The sequence below is a fragment of the Gymnoscopelus braueri genome, assembly GCF_963280865.1.
Source record: "Gymnoscopelus braueri genome assembly, chromosome: 4".
Taxonomy (NCBI): domain Eukaryota; kingdom Metazoa; phylum Chordata; class Actinopteri; order Myctophiformes; family Myctophidae; genus Gymnoscopelus; species Gymnoscopelus braueri.
Window position 1 is genome coordinate 31456817 of NC_137605.1, and position 20353 is coordinate 31477169.

At 40.2% G+C, this 20353-nt stretch overlaps 2 protein-coding genes across 2 annotated transcripts; both read left to right on the forward strand.

Moving 5' to 3' along the window:
- Positions 1–2110: 2110 nt before the first annotated feature.
- Positions 2111–4709, forward strand: LOC308083555 (outer kinetochore KNL1 complex subunit KNL1-like; the record flags this gene model as incomplete). The annotated part of the gene is made up of 6 exons (XM_080425869.1): positions 2111–2146; positions 2743–2847; positions 3138–3238; positions 3345–3407; positions 4045–4157; positions 4602–4709. The coding sequence occupies exons 2-6, from the start codon at positions 2747–2749 to the stop codon at positions 4707–4709; spliced, it is 486 nt and encodes a 161-aa protein (XP_080281995.1). The 5' UTR covers positions 2111–2146; positions 2743–2746.
- A 4997-nt stretch (positions 4710–9706) lies between these two features.
- Positions 9707–19834, forward strand: cfap92 (cilia and flagella associated protein 92 (putative); the record flags this gene model as incomplete). The annotated part of the gene is made up of 13 exons (XM_080425870.1): positions 9707–9841; positions 10230–10446; positions 11976–12160; positions 12322–13223; positions 13494–13688; positions 13928–14201; positions 14327–14491; positions 14581–14766; positions 15299–15449; positions 16214–16434; positions 17171–17328; positions 17426–17628; positions 19691–19834. The coding sequence occupies 12 exons, from the start codon at positions 9707–9709 to the stop codon at positions 17604–17606; spliced, it is 2970 nt and encodes a 989-aa protein (XP_080281996.1). The 3' UTR covers positions 17607–17628; positions 19691–19834.
- Between the last annotated feature and the right edge of the window lie 519 nt (positions 19835–20353).

Below are 20353 nucleotides of genomic sequence, written 5' to 3' on the forward strand. Positions count from 1 at the left end.
GATCGGTGCAGTTATAGGTAAAAACGTGAATCGGCCTGTTATAGCGCCACCATGAGGCTGATTTGAAAGTTTTCAAGTGGCATTTCTTCCTGGGCCAAGTGGGAATCTACGTGGAAAATTTCACGGAAATCGCATGCTTTTTTCATGATTTGAGGCATTTTGTTCAAAACGAACCAATCCTGCAAACTTTAGAAGCCAATCTTAGCCAATCAGGATGGAATATAGTAAATCGGACAGATCCGTGTTGATCACATGACTAGATACTGTGTGCCGATTCGCGTGTTGTTTGGACAAAATCTGTAGGAGTAATATCCAAAAATGTGTTTTGCAAAAGTCGGCCACATGGTGGCGCTATGACAGGCTGATCTGAAAAATGTGGGGCAGAGGTTCTGCTGTGGCATCCAGGGAGTGTGTGTGCGCAGTTTCACAGCAACCGGGCCAACAGTGGCAGAGATTAGCTGGTCGCAGACAGAAGGACGGACGGACGGACGGGCGGGCGGACGGACGGACGGACGGACGGACGGACGGGCGGGCAGACAGGCAGACGGACGGACGGCAAACATACTCTCTCGCCATGCCTTTCGGCCTGGCGGAGACAATAAAATGATGACACAAAATGGAAATATTATTAGGGCTTTATTCCTATCACTTTGTAGCTAAACTCAGACTAAAATGGTGAAAACCTATTCATCATTATGGGAACAGCTTTGCCTTCTTTAAATTGATATTCTTTGACGTTAAAGTAACTACTATAAAACTAAATGAAATGTTACAATATTCCAAACTATCAACAATACAACAGTACACAACAATTAACTGCCAGCTCATATGACTCCCGCTGATTGTGTAATTAACCCAAATAAAACTGCTTTGTGAAAACCTGAACCTATACAGCAGTGGTGGAAGATATTGTACTTAAGCAAAAGTAGCAATACCATAACATAGACATACTTTAAAGGTTCTGTATTCAAAACTGTACTTGAGTAAAAGTACAAAAGTACTGTATTCAGTATACAGTTACAGTACCAAAGTAAAAAAATTACTCTCTGCAGAATGGCCCATTTTACAATCTTATATTGGATTGTAGTTAGTAATGCATTAATGTGTTTATCACTTTAACGTTGCCAATTTTATTTTATGTTTTTATTTATTATTTCATTCAAAAATTCCTACATTTTCAAAGATCTGCGGTCTGCAACTCACCTCGGTATGAGGGACAACTCACCTCGGTATGAGGGACATGTGAAACATGTGAAACAAGTGTAAAAGAATCATGGGGAAACAGTCAGAATATTTTTTTTTAAATTATTTTTATTTAACCTTTATTTAACCAGTAAAATCACATTGAGACCATAGTCTCTTTTATGAGTGTGCACTGGCCAAGATAAGAGGCAAATAAATGTTACACAGCTCTGCCAGTAACAACAAATACAGGACATGACAAAGACAAACATATGACATCCGTAATACCAAAAGCCTACTACCAGGGAGGCTCAAAAAGAATCTAAATAGCACCAAATACAGACTAATAAAAGACTAATAAGAACAATACATCATGAAACTACCAAGCCAATATAAAACTAAGCTTTAATAGCATCATCTTCTCCAGTTTCTGCAGGCTCCTCCTCTTCATCTTCCGCCTCCTCATCTTCATCCTCTTCCTCCTCACCCTCTTCGGCGTCTGCGTCAGCGTCGGCGTCAGTGTCTTGTTCCTTGTTTTTCTCCGCAAGGGTTTTTTTCCCTGCCTCAGATTTGGTATTGGTTACGACGTAGCGCATCCAAGCGTTTGATCTGAGGTTTAGCGAATTTTGGACTAATTCAAATTTTGAACAAATGTAAGAAGGGGAATTACCAAGAATGGCTTTATAGATAAAAGTGTACCAATGTAGCAACCTGCGAGATGCTAAGGAGGACCACCCTACTAAGGAGTACAGAATACAATGGTGTGTCCTGTAGGTGGAGCTGGTAATGAACCTCAATGCAGCATGAAAAAGGGGATCAAGTCTGCCCAATGTTGAGGAACAGGTGAATCGGTACACAGCAGCATCACCACACTGCTACAAACCTTTATTAAATTGCAGATATTAATACGTTATTTCACCACAGGATTGGAGAGAGTCACAAGGGAGACGGCTGATAACGAAAGGTAAGTTGAACCTGACATAGCATAAACAGGATCAGCCTCCTTCATGATCATTTTATCTAGAATCTTACTATATAATTGACAAAACCTCCGAAGTTCGGCAGCGATTCGCAAGCACAGGATCACTCCACATGCCTCCAAGACCCGTCACAGACTGTTGATCAGAGCTATGGCTATGTTTTAGGCATCTTACCCCACCTTGATCAGTGATCGGACTCTCGGTTTGATTGATTCTCTGATTCGCCTATCAGACCCTCAGCCTGATCTGGAAGGTTGCCATAGAAACCAGATACAAGCAGTCTGACCTCTTTATCACATGACCGAGGTTGGGAGGTTGGGAGGTTGGGACTAGAGGTTAGGGCCGCAAAGCAAAGCAAAGCAAAGCGGGGAGGGAGAAGAGGAGAGGAGAGGAGCCGAGAGGAGAGGCCAGAGGGGCCGGACTTCGCATGACATGTGTGCAGAGTGACTAGGCCAGTGCAGAGTGACTGGACCAACCTCGGATCTGGCCTAGATGTGAGCCCTGACATCTAGTTAATATTATCAGCAAAGTCAATACAATGATACAGAAGAATGTGTGTTTTGTTTTGCTTCTATCACAGACAAATGTATGAACTGGAGATTCAGAGGAAACAGACTGTGGACAAACTGGACAGGCTCAGAGCTGAGACTTGCCAACTTCAGAACCACATCACAACATTGGACATGTCAGTGTTCAACAAATTTGTGGCAATATTGGTTTCTCCATAACAAGTGTGCACTTGCATAATTACTTTCAGGTGTTATCCAGTAATATATCAAAAACACCTGCACACTTGCTCAATAAAGAATACATTTAATTGGCAACATTTCGCTTCAGACATGTGCTGCCAAATGAATAAATCATTATATAGACTTGTATGGTACACCTGTACAAAGATTTTATTCAGGTGTGCAAGAGACTTTTGATGTCCATAAGGCATAAGATTGTATATTTTTTTAAATTTCTTCACTGCAGGCTGAATGAATGGAAGCTTAAGGAGAAGACAGAAAACCATGCAGTGTATACCTTTCTCCACAACACCATGTATCTAGAGGTGGTGTTTGAGGAGCATCATGGTAAGATATCTGACACAGGACATTGAACACTGTTGCCAGCAGAAGTTGATGTTTCTCTTCCATATATTTGTGTCTTTGCTGAAGTATTTTCTGATCTGTTTCTAAGGAGACTATACTGATGCTTGTGAGAGGAATATATCAGACATCACTTTGAAGCTTCAACTGGATGGTGAGTACTGGTAGCTAAAAGTCAAATGATTGTCTGAGCCACCCTGCTCTTCTGCACTGCATAATTCTGAGTGTCAGTTTAACTCTGGACCCGCAAGGGTCTATTTTTACACTCTTGGTCCACACATTTTTGCCCTCTAAACAAACAAGCTCATGACCCATTGTGAGTTTTTAGATACATTTTTGTTAATACTTTTGCTGTCGATTTTTGCTGTTGTCTGTGTAATGATGTTAGTATTGTATGCTGGCTTCAGACTAGAGCTGGGTGATGTGACATTAAAGTGCTAACAGGATATTTATGGACCATTGATATTAGATGCAACATTTCTCCATAATGTCATGTTTTCAGTAAATGTCTTTAATTACACAATTTACACAAACCTCCAAACAATTAAGAGAGGCTTATTTTGATTAAGTATTTACCCCTAAATGAATCCTCTTGATATTGAATATCATTCATTTGAATATATCTATTGCATTATACATTATAGCCCAGACATTTTGCCCAGCCCTAAATCAAACCCTGACTAATTTGTCCTCTTGTAATGTACAGTATAACATTGTGTTTAGGCAGAACTGAATACACAGGGAAAATGACGTGATAGATTCTTCTCTTTGTACATCTTTTTTAAATCTAGATGAAAAGTCACAGTGTCACGCCCGGCTTATTCACAAACTGCTGTCCCAGTACATCGAGGAAGAAGGAAACACTTGGGTGAAAAAGTATCCCACCAGTCATTACGTTACAGCGGTAAGTGTAAATAGAAGGTAAAGACGAGAGGTTACATATTTCACTACAATATTTTCCTGCTTCACTTGACCACTTAAAGCCTACACTCAGTTGGCTGGGGTCTCCCAGGGCTCTATACTTGGTCCGTGCCATTTTCCCTTCAACATAACATCTCCGGGAAATAATAGCCGATGTGCAAGCTCGCATTGTAGCGTGGCCTGTTGTGAGCTTGAAGATCTACTATTTTCATTGAATGTTTGCCCCAGAATAGAGACCCTAGAGTTCATGTGGTTGAATTGATCTCTTCATTTTAATTGGTCAAGAAAAACACTTGCATGTGACGTTTGTGTACTTGGAAGCCTATTTCATGGTTGTACTTGTTGGTTCACGGCAGGGAAGTGTGGTGAAAGTATCCCATGGCAAAATGTTCACTCCAAGGTATTCTTTCTCTGCTTTTATGTCCAGCTGCTTCACAATGTGAGCCTGGCTGTGTGTCGCTGCCGTCTGCTGGGAGAGGAGATGCTCTTGATGAAAAAGTGGGCTGTGTGGACACACAGTAAGAATTGTTACTGATGGAAACTGTTATATTGCTCAATGGTTATATTGCTGTAGATATTGAGCATCTATTTAAAGTGCTGCTTGTGCATGAGCAGTATCTTGAAGTGATGACAATTCCTGTTCCAACAAATGACAAATGAGACCAGTAGGCTTTAAGAAACTAATTTCTAATGAAGACATACTGATAATTCTTACTGCCAAGGGCTCAAACTATTGCTTTCGTGCTCTAAAATTTTCAATATATTTTACATGACCCCCCCCCCCCCTGTGTTGGAAGCATTGCCTAACGACTATTGGCATTCCCTTAAAAACTCATTCATGCATTATCACTATGAGGTGAAATCAATTTAATGACGTGGCTCAGTGCCCTTTAGTCTAACCCAGGGGTTTTCAACCGGTGTTCCGCGGAGGTATTGCAGGTGGTCCCTGGCAAAAAAATAAAAATAAAATAAAATAAAACTTTTTATTTTATTTATTTTTTACTTTTAATAACTTACAGGAGTTCTTACTGTATGGTGTGTGTGTGTGATATGAAATGTGAGCTTACCATAATCACAGTAATCCTTAATCATATTCCATCATATTCAAACAAAATCACTGTATTTTATTAGATATTATATTGATATTATAGCTATTTTCTCCAGCTCCCTGTGGTGCATGAACCCCCCACCACTATTGTGTGGGGTGGGTCTATGATTGACCCACCACGCACAATAGTGGTGGTCCCCAGGTTGCTCTTAGTCAGGATGGTGGTCCCTGGGTCAAAATCAGTTGAAAACCCCAATAGTTTTTTGGATGCCAAGTCACATGAAGCAATTTACTCCTTCCAGGGTTCGTCTGCTGTTCAGCAGTCTCCAGGCGTTTACCAAGTTTTAGCTGACCATAGAGCTCACCTCAGGCTATCCCTTCTGTCTTCCTCAAGTGCACAACTTCAGAAACTACATCGGAAACACCACGTAAGTGTGGCCATTAAGATGACTGGAAATATTGCCCCAGGGACAAAAGAATGTCTCCTGGATGCCAAACAAATCACGGCTAAAACCAAACCAGTTGAAAATCATTGTTGTTGCTTTGACTTCAATGTTATTTCAAACTTACAATGCTACATTGAACATGTAATAGTATATTGACCTGATATACAATTATGTAATGTTTACTTTGATACATGGATGTTGCTATGGAGAAACGTTTGCACATCTGTTTTGATATACCGTACCTGGTTGGTGCTATGTTTAAATGGAAAAACTAGACTCTTGATGGATTGGATATAACATCCAAATGGGACCAGTACTTTCCTAAAGGTCAAATGACTGATGGTAAAACTGTTATAGTCACCCACTTGTCTGATATTTCAGGGTAATTTAGAACCCTGTTATAGCCAATTCAAAGCCATAATTGGTGCGTCGCAGGTGTGCATGTAATGATAATTAATATTTTTTACTTGTGCCCATATTTTTGCAGGATCCATCAGATGGAGGAAATCGTGTTTTCAATCACCCCAGCCAGAAACTACTTGACCAAGATAGTCAAGAGGATTAATGACACTCTACTTTGTGGAGACAGACCTCAATGAGAAGCCTTTGATCCTGCTACATTTACTGTAGCAATGTGTTCTATTTTTGTTTTCTTCTCTTATATTTTCATTTTACCCATTAAAATGTATATATTTGTAGATTGTTGATTAATTACTATCCATCTGGTCAATGTTCTGGACAGTGTCCTAAATGTCTTCATTTTGGGGGGTTTCCTGTCTGTAGTATAGTTTGTGCTATATCTCACCAAGTGTAGGAACAGAGGAATGATAAACAGCACCCCTGACAAATCATAGTGTTTGGTATAGTTTCATTAAACAATCTTAGTTAGGTTTAGACATGTGGTTGGGGTGGTTGGGCTAAGGATCTGGTTAAGGCATGCTTACACTGACAGGAATCTAGCACTAACCCTGTTGTATGTCTAAAATATCCGATTATGTGTATATAATGGTACAGTATGGCCTGGCTCTTTGGCCACAACAGGACACCACGGTTGAGGACTAGACAAATAATTTATCAAATCATATTAAACAAAATTGCAGCATAAACTCATGGATTAAAGTTCTCAGTCGCCTGATTTCAGTCATTTGGATTCCATAGAAGTCAACGACTCGCTGAAAATAGGCTATCTACAAGCTTACAAAGCATCAGATAGCCTATTTACGGTTATTAGTTATTTCAAGATGAAAGAGTATTTGAAGTGATCTAATAGATATAGATAGAATGCATGTTCAATCTTCCAGAACACCCCAATAATTTAGGATATCTCATAAAAGAAGCCTCAATCTGCAATTTCTTTAACTGGCTGCCTCTATGGCTACCAAAATAATTATTTTTGCTTGTTTATGAAACACTGCACTATTGTCCTTTCACGTTTCACAAATCGCAGATTAGGACTTGGCCTCACAAGATTTTTCGTGAGATTTTATTTTGAGATTTTATTTTGCTTTAATCCATGTAAAAAACTAACAACCTATAATACATCAGTTAATGTATGTTTTGTATTACAAAAATCAATAAAACATTAAAATAATGAATGTCTGTTTTATTTTAATCTAAAAAGTACAATATGTAGTAGAGTTAAGTATACAACATTGAAATATTCAGATAAAGTAAATGTATGTCAAAATTGTACTTGTAATTGTAATTTTAAACTTAAAATAAATAGAATTTATTTTGTGATAAGTCTTCTCTTCCACAATAATTCCATAATGTACTAGGTACAGATTTTTTATATCTGTTTGCAAATGCCACTGTAGCTCCTCAAGGAAGCCATAATTACCAATACAGAAAGTAATGTGTTCATTATGGTTTTCCGCAGGATGGCAAGAGGACAAGAGCACTTGTTTTGCACATGTTTTGGTTGGACTTTTTACAGCTTGGCTCTGCAGGAGGCTACCTCTGAAAACGTTTTTTGTTTAATAAAGAGCTTCAGTAATGGAGAGATGCCAATTACTGAACAAAGACTTCAATGGCAATGATTACTATCAGTATATCAGAGCTTCAACTTAAAAAAAAAAAAAAAAAAAAAAAGAGCTGGAGAGAAGGGGAAACCTGTTATTGAACAAATACTCGAGTCTATTTAAAGTCTATAGCAATGTGATTACTATCACATATAGACCTTTAACCTTTTAACAAAAGACATGTTTTAACCATTACAGCACGTTTTAAGTAGAACATATTAATTAAGAAGTCATATTGATGTCTTTGAGACAGTTGATATGTCACAGAGAGAGGTGGTAACAATATCCTTCTCCATATTGAACACACTTCGTCTTCATACTCTCATTCACAATGACTTGAATGAGGACATTTCATTTGATTGTCATTCGTGCTGGTTGGTGCTTCCATCACTAATTAATTAAAACGAATTAATTAATTTCCAGTTCATATACATAACAGTCGCCACTGAGTACATATTCCATTTCATATTTTTTATGTATACAGTTTAGAGCTACAGACACAATGCACATTCATACACATTTCTGTAAAAGTGCCATTTTAGACAGCCTGGCTTGTTATCCCGTGGCAGGTATAATGACATCTACAAAACATAAAAGTGCGCCCCCTATGCGTTTCCATGGCGAATTTCGTTTCCACTTGCCAACCAATAAGCCAATCACAGTGCGACTGGGCTTTCGGGATATGGGGTGTTTGCATACATTGCGATTACTCACCTCTGCAGTACACAGGTTGTCATGGGAACATGTGTTGTATCTGTCCGTAGCATACCTCTATGGTCTGTAGGATAGAACTTTAAACATGGGATTGGTTTTAAAGAAAAATAAATACCATTTAAGTGGATTCTAGGACTCGGGAGCTACAAAGAGGACTTGTTTTCACAAGTTTGTCCAATCAGAAGTAAGTTTGGCTGTCAAAAAAAGAAAACGCTACTGTAAATGTTATCTGTATTCAATAATAATGATAACATACGGTAGGATATACCAATGATATATATATATATATATATATATATATATATATATATATATATATATATATATATATATATATATATATATATATATATATATATATATATATATATATATATATATATATATATATATATATATATATATATATATATATATATATATATGGAACCACAGGATTGGTTTGATTAGTTGATATTATATTGATACAGTGAAGCTATTATCACTGTGTGATTTAATAATTGGAGTTGTTTTCATTCAACACGCTACACAAACGTTTATATTGAAATATCCTTTGTTAATGTTCCCACATGCTAAACTTACATAATGAAAATCTACTTTCAATTAGGAAGCACCTGTGTTTTTGGGGACAACTTGTGCCCATGCTGGTTGTGTTGATTGCTCAAAATATTATCAGTTGACAGTGACATTGATGGGGGCTGGCAGCTGGCAGCTAGTGCATCATATATATAGACTAACCACTGCATGTAAACTGAAATGATTGAATTTCTTTCTCCTCACACTCTCTATTATTGTATAAAAAATAGCAAAACTTTACCATTAATATAGCCTATATTGATAATTAACTTCCTTTTTTCTTTTTCATACAGATGGAAACTATCACAGAGGAATCAGGCTTGAAGACAAGCCTTTCAGAGAAACATCTCTGCTATTCAGTGCCAGGTCACATTGGTGTGGATGCAGATAATGCATTTCTTTGCAAAGATAATGAACATCTTTCCTCTGAGACTGATTTGCAATCATCCATGGACCAGGACATGTCAAATGGGTTACATTCAGGTTCACCTGTTGAGGAAGTCATTTCACACAGTAGTGACAGTTATGAAGTCTCATGGACAGTTTATATTGCAGTAGCTATTCCAAGAGGTAATTTCCCATATCCAATGTCTGTTAGACAAATAGTTGATTTCCCTGATCACATTCATACTCAATATGCACATGTTCCCTTTTAGGAGAGGCTGAGCAATCCCATGTAGTTGCTGAAAAGGCCAGGAAAAAGCCAAAGAAAGTTCCCTCCGGTCACATGGTCGACACCCCAAAAGCTCAGGGCTACTATCATATTGAATACAACTTACTGCCAGATGACACAGAGACAGTCAAAGTGGACCTTGCAATGTTTGGGCCAACTGCGAAAATATACAGAAAAAACGAGTCCAAGGTAAACACTACCTTAGAGTGAGCATGTGTGCGTGTATCCCCAGTATGAACAATTCATGAACACGAGCAGTGAACAAAGACAAGTTGGTTTAAAGTTACAGATCCCTCTCAAGGGATTAAGATGGTTTATTTTCACTTTAGCACGCTTGATTGATTCCTCTTTATGTGAATGGTCAACTCACATCCATTATAAGTACTATACAGTGTTCCACTGTACAAAAGTGACATTTACTTAGAATGTTAAGCATTTATTGGCGGTAAATGGATAGTAGCCTACTTATCAGAGAAATTATCATGGAAACACCATTGACTGGATATAATGCTGTCTATAATTTCAAGTGAGTAACCCAAACATGAATGCATCTAATGTTTAATGTACCGGTGAACAGATTCTGAGGCCTTGGCATGAAGGAGATCAGATATGGGTTGGTTGGTCTCAGTCTTTCAGTGTCAGCGTTACCAAAGAACTGCTGATCAAACTTCTTTCACACAAGATCATCTTAAAGATATGGGAAGGCAAGGACAAAGTGTCCAACAAGGCTCGCTTTGACAGACCAGCCTTCAGACTGCCACAGACGCAACCCGAGGACACAACTGACATGTTTGGTAAGTCTGAGTTTCTTGAAGCTTTTTGTAAGGACTTACAAGTATGGCCTTTCTGCTTTAACTGAACAGGAAAGACAGAGTAAAGAGAAGGGAGAATCAGATTGTGTTCATCATTGATAGAAATTACTTAAATCAAATATGTGATAGAGAGCCACCCCCAAAAACTGTGTCTTCATGTAATTTATAATTATTGTCTCCGCCAGGCCGAAAGGCATGGCGAGAGAGTATGTTTTACCCCCTGTCCGTCCGTCCGTCAGTGTGTCCGTCCGTGTGTGCTGTCCTGTCCGTGTGTTACCAGCTAATCTCCGGCACCGTTGGCCCGGTCGCTGCGAAACTGTGCACACACACTCCCTGGATGCCAATTCAGAGCCTCTACCCCAAATGTTTCACATGGCCCTGTTATAGCGCCACCAGGAGGCCGATTTGTGCAAAACCCATTTACTCCTACAGATTTTATCCGAACATCAAGTAAATCGGTACACAGTATCTCTATAGTCATGTGATCAAGGCGGATGTGTCCGATATTTCATATTCCATTCTGATTGGCTAAGGTTGGCTTCCAAAGTTTGCAGGATTGGTCCGTTTTGAACAAAATGTCTCAAATCATGAACAAAGCGTGCGATTTCCGTGAAAACCTGCACGCACATTCCCACTAGGCCGAGGAAGAAATGCCACCCTTTTCACATTGGCCTGTTATAGCGCCACCAGCAGGTCTAATTTACCAAAACACATTTTTGCAACAAAAGGCCTCAAATCATGAATGCACGCACATTCCCACTAGCCCAAGGAAGAAATGGCACCCTTTTCACATTGGCCTATTATAGCGCCACCAGGTGGCCACAATAACCTACCTGACCTGCCGGAGACCTGTGCTCCGAGGAGCACGTTTTCTAGTTTAATATGTTTTCATTTAACGTTTCGGTCGAATTGGCCTTCGTAATGTATCTGATGCCTGATATGTCCTATGCTTCCTACAGTAATGTTATGATAATGACACAGTCATAAATTAAGTGACCATATTTCCTAAGAATGCTACCTACCCAGGAAGTCACCTTGCAAATGAGACAGCGCCTTTGATTACGGCAATTGGCTTTAGCAAAAGTACAAAAACGCCATTTGTTATATAATTGTACATCTTTGCCTCCATTTTATACCATAATTGTGTGCTTCAAATGAGAGTTATTTAAATAATACTTTCCTCAGCTTTCCTCAAGGACATGAATTTGGCTGCAGCAAAAAAGAAACCTGCAAGTGATGCAGCTCATCTGGAGAATGTCAAAAGGAACGCTTTCGCCTCAGCTGAAATCAACCTTGTTCATTTGCTGGCAGGTATATCATTCCTTTGTTCATGTAAATTAAAGTAAAAATTGTCAAGTATTCCAATATAAATATCTTGTGTCAATACGAATTCCATGCTACTAAGGTTAAGGAATAATTTAATTAAATGTGATCCCATATATTAATGATTCTTAAGTTTAGCGATCACTTTTATCAGTAAGTCTTCACTGTGTTATTTATGCACCTACCAGGAGAGACGACACTGACTGATCGCTTGTCTACTTGTTCACCTGCAATAAATGAAGCCATGTTCAACATATCTCTGGACAGACCATTACTATGTGATCATCTGAAGGCTGAACTAAATCCACTGGTCATCACTATACTGTCAGCCACCTCATTGCCATCATCCCCAGTCCCCTTCCATGTCCTAGAGGTAACAAACTTTAGTTAGAATGATCGATTTGTTGTACCTTTATTTAATTTCCTCATTGTTTATTCACTGATGCTTTATATTTTCTGAATCACACAATTTTGAGTTGTGAGTTTGCCATGTTGTTCTGAGCTCTGGTGTAAATATCATATCCCTATTCTTAGGAGAAATGCTTGCCGGTGTATTGCCAGTATAACGTCCATAACCTGAACACGCACAGGACAAGTTATCAAGGACACAGTAACAATGTCTCCTTCAAAGATGTGAATGTTATCCTGACTGGATTGATGAGTCCAGGAGAACTCCAAGAGTTCTTGACAGGTCCTCCACTGGAGATAGAGGTTCACGATCGCGACAAGAAGTCAGACCAACCCCCTGCACAGTTTGGCACAGGGCTGGATGATGACAAGGTGAACAATGCTGCACTGGTCAGTGGGAAACGTACTACCCACAATCCCTTCAAGAAGAAGACCAATGTGTACAACTCTTACGGTCTCGCGAGTCTCGACCTGTCTGAGCTGCTACTCGGTCAGACAAGCCTCAAGCTGCACTTGCCCATCAGATGTTCCCCTCCACCTCAGCTACTGGCCACTGAGAGAAGTGTATGGGCTAGGTTGAAAAAGGCTGAAAGGATGAATCCACCAGGTGCTGCTGATATCCTTGGCAAACAGCCCATGCCCCAGGGCCACTACCTTAATGCCAATTCTGAACTCAAAGTCAAGATCAAAGTCGCTTTTCCGCTGAGCGATCGCTGTGAAGTGGGGTCTTCACATTGCCCATACGGACGCATCGTGTATCTCTTTAGGTACGAGAATGTTTCCACAATGACCAAGCTGAGGTCGGAGATTCTGAGAATCAATGCATCCGCTTTCCAACTAGGCTTACCATCCATGGAAACAATTCACAGAGTCCTGTCCACTTATAAAAATAATTCCATGGGCGGGGAGGACAAGGAGCTGGATTTTGTAACAGGATTCCACATGTTAGATGAAAATATACACCTTTTTGTTCTTGAGGGGCTCAAACATCAAGCCATCAAAATACTTTGGCAGACAGTCCCACCAAAGTAAGTCTGCCAACACTTTCTGTAATCTCTTGAATCTCATGAATATTAGTTGAACTGCAGGAAGCATGAGTGAAAAACTACTATAGCCTAATGAAGCTCACTGTATTTATCAGTATGTATGCATGCCACTCGTGTCCACACATGAGGATACTGGAAACACCTAAATGAACTTGGTCTGAAACAGTCATGTGGCTCAACTATGCACACCTCTAGGTTGCTTTGTTGTTTTTCAGCACAGACAATAATTCACAACAAACAATTGTATTGCAGGTTGGATGGGACTGAGGAGGAGCAGGTGAATGTTCTCTACAATTCAGGCCTAACTTTCTCCAAGCGCATCTATGACTCACTAGATTTGTCTCTGAGGCCTGTCCATCTTCACACGCCACTGGAGATGATCATGAGGCATCCTCTGGTCTATATTAGAGACATGGTCCCTCACTCCTGCTTTCAAGCTGTGTCACGGTATTAATATGTACAGTACACATTAAAACTCAGAATGTTCCTTTAACTCTAAGAGTGTGTCAGAGTTACTCTACTGTAAATGAACACTGCAGATTTGACCGCAGAGTTAGGCTGCAGTGTGGTCTTATCTTATATAAAGGTCATACTTATTATTCAGCAAAATATAGAATATGGGTGGAGTGGAGTTCAGTGTTTTAACCAATATTGTGTTCTCTCATGTGAATTATATTTTTTCTTAGGTTAAGCCAAATGTGCCAAGCGAGGCAACTAAAAGATGCAGTGCAGAACAAGCTGTTCCCCTCAGCTGACATGGTTCTCAGCATGAGCAGGGAATTTGACACGTTTACTGGGAAGAGTGGGCAAAAGCTAGAGGTGAACCCTCCTCAGACAGACATGTCTTCTGTGCTCATCTCAGAGAAGACATGCAGACCCCTCAACATGGATAAAAGAGAATCCATGAAAGATCACTTCAACAAGAAGTTGAAACATAAACAAATCAAGGACTTTATTCAGGTACAGTATATAGACCTAAAAGAGCATAATCTATAACTATATCATATGTATCGTATCTAACAGTTTTATATCGGTTTCATATTTATGTGTTCATATTTACATTAATATTTCACGTAATATATCAGGCCAACATTAAAGAAGTGCAACAAGCCAGTATGCAGTTGCAGAAGCCAAAATCCACCGTGTTTGTGGCCAAAAACACTGCTTCCAGGCTGGCCCACAATTACAGCATCCAGACCTTTAACTCAAACGAGGAAGCATGGGAACTGTTGCGCAAGGAGATGCCTAAGGTTCAGAAAGACCAGACATCATGTTGTGCTTTTAACTGTTAAATGTCCAGTGTGGCATCATGCCTCTGATCATACAGTATGTTCATCAGATGCCAGGTCGGAGGTTCACCTACAGTCAGCAGTATCACAGTGCCACTGTGGAGCCGGGTGATGTGACCAAACCCAGGTCCAGATCATCTAGTGCCCCTTCCAAATGCTTCTCACATGCAAGCAGTGACTATTCCCATGAGCATCCCAGACGTCCAGATGAAGCCCGCGTGGCAGAGCTGAAGAAGGTAATTGTCACTGCTGAACATAGGGTTAATCTAAGAGCCCACGGAGGAATTCCTTACAGTCTGGGCACATTATTTAGGGTTTTTTATCATGTATTTTAAAATGTATCATGTATTTTCTAACGTCCTTCTCTATGGTAGCAAGATCACCTCTCTCAAGAATTTCAAACAAGAATTGTGGTTGTTAACATTATTATTTGTGTCTCCTTACTTAGTCCTTAGTTTGATTCCTGGCCTACCGACTGCAAGTCACTCCCCTCTCTTTCTCCATGTTTCTTGTCTCTCTACACTGTATCTTTGAAGGGCTGTATATTAGAGAATAATGAACCAGTACAGTACAAGACAGTCAGTCAGGCCTCTGTGAAGAACGGAGATCATGGCTGTGACTACACTATATAATGAGAGATACTGTGACACCCAAGGTTTAATGCAATCAATGTTGCTGTCTCTCATGACTAACCCTGGAGTTTGAACTAACAACTAACATCTAAATAATGTTGCTGTTATTACGACCATTGTTTGGGTGTGCCCACAGCCATGGAGAGAGAACATTCTACATGCAAATACTCTGAAGCCCACACTTACTCGAGACGCATGGCCGTGGAGCCAGCACTCACTGGATTTTCAGCTCTACAGTAAACCACCTCCCGTCTTCATCCTTCAACCTCTCACCATTCACCTAGCAGGTAGGGGTTGTACTGCAGCCATTATTATGTGATGTTCACTTGGGGGCAGAAATAAACACCATTACCGGGCGTAATAAGCATATATTCTCAGTTATATTCCACTGGCAACCAGTTGCAGTTTACATCAATGTCTGTCCAGACTCAACTATATCTAAACAATCCAGAAATCTCTGTCTCTATGTCTCTCAATATGCCCAAATGTGAAAAGAAATAATGCTTCCTGCCTCGGCTGTTACCAGTGTATATAAAAATGGTAAACACAGCTAATATGGTCTTATATTTGCTGTGTTTTAAATAATACTATGCAACACATATGAAACGAAAGAGTATTTGACAGTGTAATTCAGCAATAATAGTGCTACTGTATACCATGCGATATTGGCACTGGTCTGCTGCGGTCGTAGGCACGAAGCCGAAGGTGAAGTAGACACATAATCACTAGATACAGACTGATGATGAATGATTACAGATTTTAGTCTTCATATAGTCTTTGTATATTATTTGAATAAAGTAATACATGTGTCTTATTTCTATTTAGTGTTCTATATAAAGTTCCCTGTTTAGAGCTTTGCAAATTAGCCACAGCGTGTGTGTGTGTGTGTGTGTGTGTGTGTGTGTGTGTGTGTGTGTGTGTGTGTGTGTGTGTGTGTGTGTGTGTGTGTGTGTGTGTGTGTGTGTGTGTGTGTGTGTGTGTGTGTGTGTGTGTGTGTGTGTGTGTGTGTGTGTGTGTGTGTGTGTGTGTGTGTGTGTCTCTCTCTCTCAAGGAGAGGCTCTGAAGCAGGAGCAGTGTCAAGTAGCCAGAGAGCAGTATAACAGGTGGCAGAGAAAGATTCTGTGGGACAGCAGCAACAGCGTCGTCCCTCGAGTCAACGGACAGCTCCCAGAGTTCATGTGCCACCTGCGAAGAGGTTCAGGGAGGTTTGAGGAAATACTGAAAGATAAGCCCCAGAAATACTCACTCAGGAAGCCAGGCATGGCACTGAAGGTAAAATAGTTACTATTCTGTTCATGTGTAATCAATCATCCTGATTAATCAGGATATTTAAATCGAAGCAAGATGAAATATTATTAACTCTGTCCTCTATGTCTCTATTGTTCCTACCATTGACAGCTCACTGCCTGTATTGTTTGATCATTTCACAATGAGTTGTTTCAATATAAACCCAGATCACACCAAAGGGCGGTATGTGGCATCTGGAAGCATCTGTACATACAGTATGTCATCAGTCATTTCATATGTCACCAGGTGTACCATATTACAGTTTTTGTTAATTAATATATAATGAACTATTTTCCCCCAAGCATTTTTGTTGACCTGGTCTATATACCCAGTAAAGTAACAATCCCAATTTTACTGCATAGCTGTCTCCCTGAAAAGGGAATTTGTACAAACTGTTAATGGAGCTGAAGTGACCAGAATGGCTCATAAAAGTTAAGCTATTTGGATTGTCTTCATTTATGAACTGCCTTTGTTAATGTGGCTATCATGGGAAATGTCCTCCTAGACATCCTCCACCAGTATCTTCAAAACTCCTACATGGAATAGACCTGATACTATGACTATATTGCCGTGCAAACTGTTAGATGCATTTGATAGATGTGTATTAGTTTTGGGTGCTTCAGTGTTCCAATGCTTCTTTTGCGGTTTCAATTATGTTGCTTTTCAGTTAACATACAGTAAAACCCTTTAGGTGCTTAACTTAAGGGCATGTTGTTTGTAGGTCTTACCTGTGCAGTCCGTGATCAACTCAGTTGATGGCGTAGTGGAGAAAGGACAAAGTATTGCTCTGGCTCCAGGGCCCTTCATGGAGAAGAATCTCACGTGCAAGAATAATGCCATCCCCAGACATCAATCCTTGTACAAAAAGTACCATTTTGTGTAAGTTCTTGAAGTTACAACCTTTATTGTTTGTTTAGCAAAAGTCAAATGAAAGATAGGTGCTTCCTTTTGAAATGGCGTGTGGTGCTTGTTGCAGGGAGCACTGTGGGCAGCGTTCCTTCCTGTACAAGCGGAAAGCCTTGCCCCTGACAGATGAGGAAGGCCTTGCCCCTGACAGAGAAAGAGGAAGGCCTTGGCCCCTAACGGAGGAAGAGAAGAGAATCTATATTGTTCAGAGTCACGTTCCTGATGGGAACACATGCAAAACAGCCGTATAATCTTCCATGGGAACATATAGAGGTCAGTACCTAGAAAGATCAACCTTCCAGGAACACTAGTCCATACTGTACATGGGGACCGCAACTGCAGATCCCATAGCCTGTGGCAAAAATGTTAATAAACAGATTCATTTTGGGAAAGGGTCAAATCAGCTTTGTCTCTGCATATGCCAATGGTCAATGCCCATGTGCAATTTTCGATCGACTGACCAACCCACTAAGGACAAAAATTTATGGGAATGTCCACATAACTGTATCAATGTCCCTGTCGTCCGCTGATTGGCTGTTATGTCACTGTAGGATGCTGGTGCTACAGTGGGTTCTTGCAGACACAATTGATGAGACACTGACAGTAATTAAAACTCCTGCGCTTTGTTGAGTACAAACACAAGATTGTTTCCATGAGCCAAGTTCATATAGCCCAGCCTTGCTGGGTCGACTGCTTGCTATGCATAAGTCCTTTATATATTTGCACTGTTGAAAAAGCTTTCTTGATCTCTGCTGGCGTTCTCTCTGACACACCCTGGCAGCTAAAAAAGCACACCCCTACCAACCAACCGACAAATAAATCCACGGCATGGCTGTTTTTCCAAGCTATGGGACTGTGACCGCGAACCTTTAGCCTTTGGCAAGAATGCTAGTAAACAGCTTACATTTGGGAAAAGTGATTTTTTTGCTTTGTCAGTCCCTGCCTGGGAAAATCATCTTTTAACAGGCAGTGCAGTTCCCATACCAGGCAGTGGTGCAGCTCGTCAGGATGCTCTCAATGGTGCTGTTGTAGAACGTCCTGGCGATGAGGGGCACTCTGAGATGTATAGTATGCAGTGGAACCTGAACACTGCAACACTGTGCATGTAGATGGGGGCGTGCTAGTTATCTAGTGTATAGGCCTTTGATGCTCGGGCACCCCAAGCAGTTGTTTACATTGTCTGTCCATAAAATGTCCTTCAAAATTAACCAAATTCACTGCCTGCTGACTGAAGTAAAATTTCTGTCCTGACAAAAAGCAATTTTGTGGATAGACTTGGAGATTGTTGTCGTCATCTAAATATATTGTGACATGTGGGCTCCAGTAGTGGTTTCCTTGTCTCTTCTCCATAGCCTCACCTGACATTTGTGGGACCCTGGGGAAGATTTGAAGTGGGACCAATTTTTTTTGTCAATGACGAAGCACATACTGTAGTTCCAAACTATATGCAGGCTTTAAATGACGTTGGCCTTTTATACCAGAACAATTATGTTTATTGGTATTAGATTATGTTCAGTCTGCCTTAGTGGTTACAAACAAGTCACTTCCCATTAGTGACACTGAAACAGTTGAAGTTTACTCAGCATATGGCTATTGTCCTGCTTAGGATGTAGTTAGGTCATACATACATTTGCCTCCCTACAGCAACCTAAAAATGTTATCAGTCATAGTAGGCTTACACTGACCAAATGATGCAAGAACTATATTATACGTTAAGCAGACACCGTCAGGCATAGGTCACAAAGTTGACTAAATCAAGATACAGTATGTGGTTTATTTAAGAGTGGCTTCAACATAGGCAGTTGATGTGTTGCATCACCATCCCATTCCAATTGTCTTCTATCTCTATTCTTCATATGTCTTTGCATAATACCTAATAAACTCAGTGTCACCATCTGCAACTCTGGAAAAATCTCCAAATTTGTCATAAATTAGCATCTCCACATGTATGGCAGCAATTCCATTCCGGTATCTGTTGAATTCCAACTCAAACACATTATTCTACTTGATGAGGTACTTCCTATGTGATCACCTGTACTTAATCTTATTTAACGAGGAAAAGTATAAAGACTTTGCAATGAGACCAGTTGTATGGCAACAACAGTGTTAGTGGTGCCTTAGTTAAGGAAACCAGGGTTATTCCACCAAATGTTGGATCCTGAATGTGTTTTCTTTGCTACATTAAAGGTCTGATTATTTTGACCAGTTGTCATTTTCCGCAAATAAATATTTTTTATTTGCAATTTAAACAAAATGTAAATTTTACTCAAACACATGCTTATAAATAGTAAACAAGTAACTGATAATTTTGCAGTTGTCTCTCAACTTTCCCCAGGGCTGTGTATCTCCCCTCTGTCGTCTGTGGCAGGTGTCCAGCCAAACTGCAGCTCTTCCAAAGACAACGAGGCCTGATAGCAGAGAAGCAGGAGAGCGGCTGCATAACAAGAGCTTATTATGATGATGAAATGTCCTACAAGGCCCCGAACACCATCTTTAGGAAATCTCTCCCACTGATAAGGAGAGTCTAACCTTCTGAAGGGGGGGGGGGGGGGGGTCTGTCGTAACCCGATTGGATCGGCGGCTCGGTGAGGGGGGCGTGTGTAACGAAATCAAATGGCCGTCAAGCCGCTGTCATGCATAATTAATTGGGCCTTCTACGACCAGCAACACAAAAATCCATGGTCATTCGATTAGGGGGTTTTGGAGGACTCTCCGAAGTGCATCGCTGTCTGAACTGCTTCCCCGCTCACCTCTGTCTGACAGTAGCAGGCTGGGTATACCTGTGCATGTAAAATGGGAATGAACACTTAATAATGGCTTGTATTAACATTATGGAACAGTAGTGTAATTACATAATACATGAATTACTAGTAAAGTTTTTCCCCATACTGTTTCACTCTTCAATGTACAGTATGTAAGAAAAAGCTTGTGATTTAGTGCTTTCACAGTTACAGGAGTTAATACACTGGAATATTATTCTGCTTAAAGCTCATTTGCA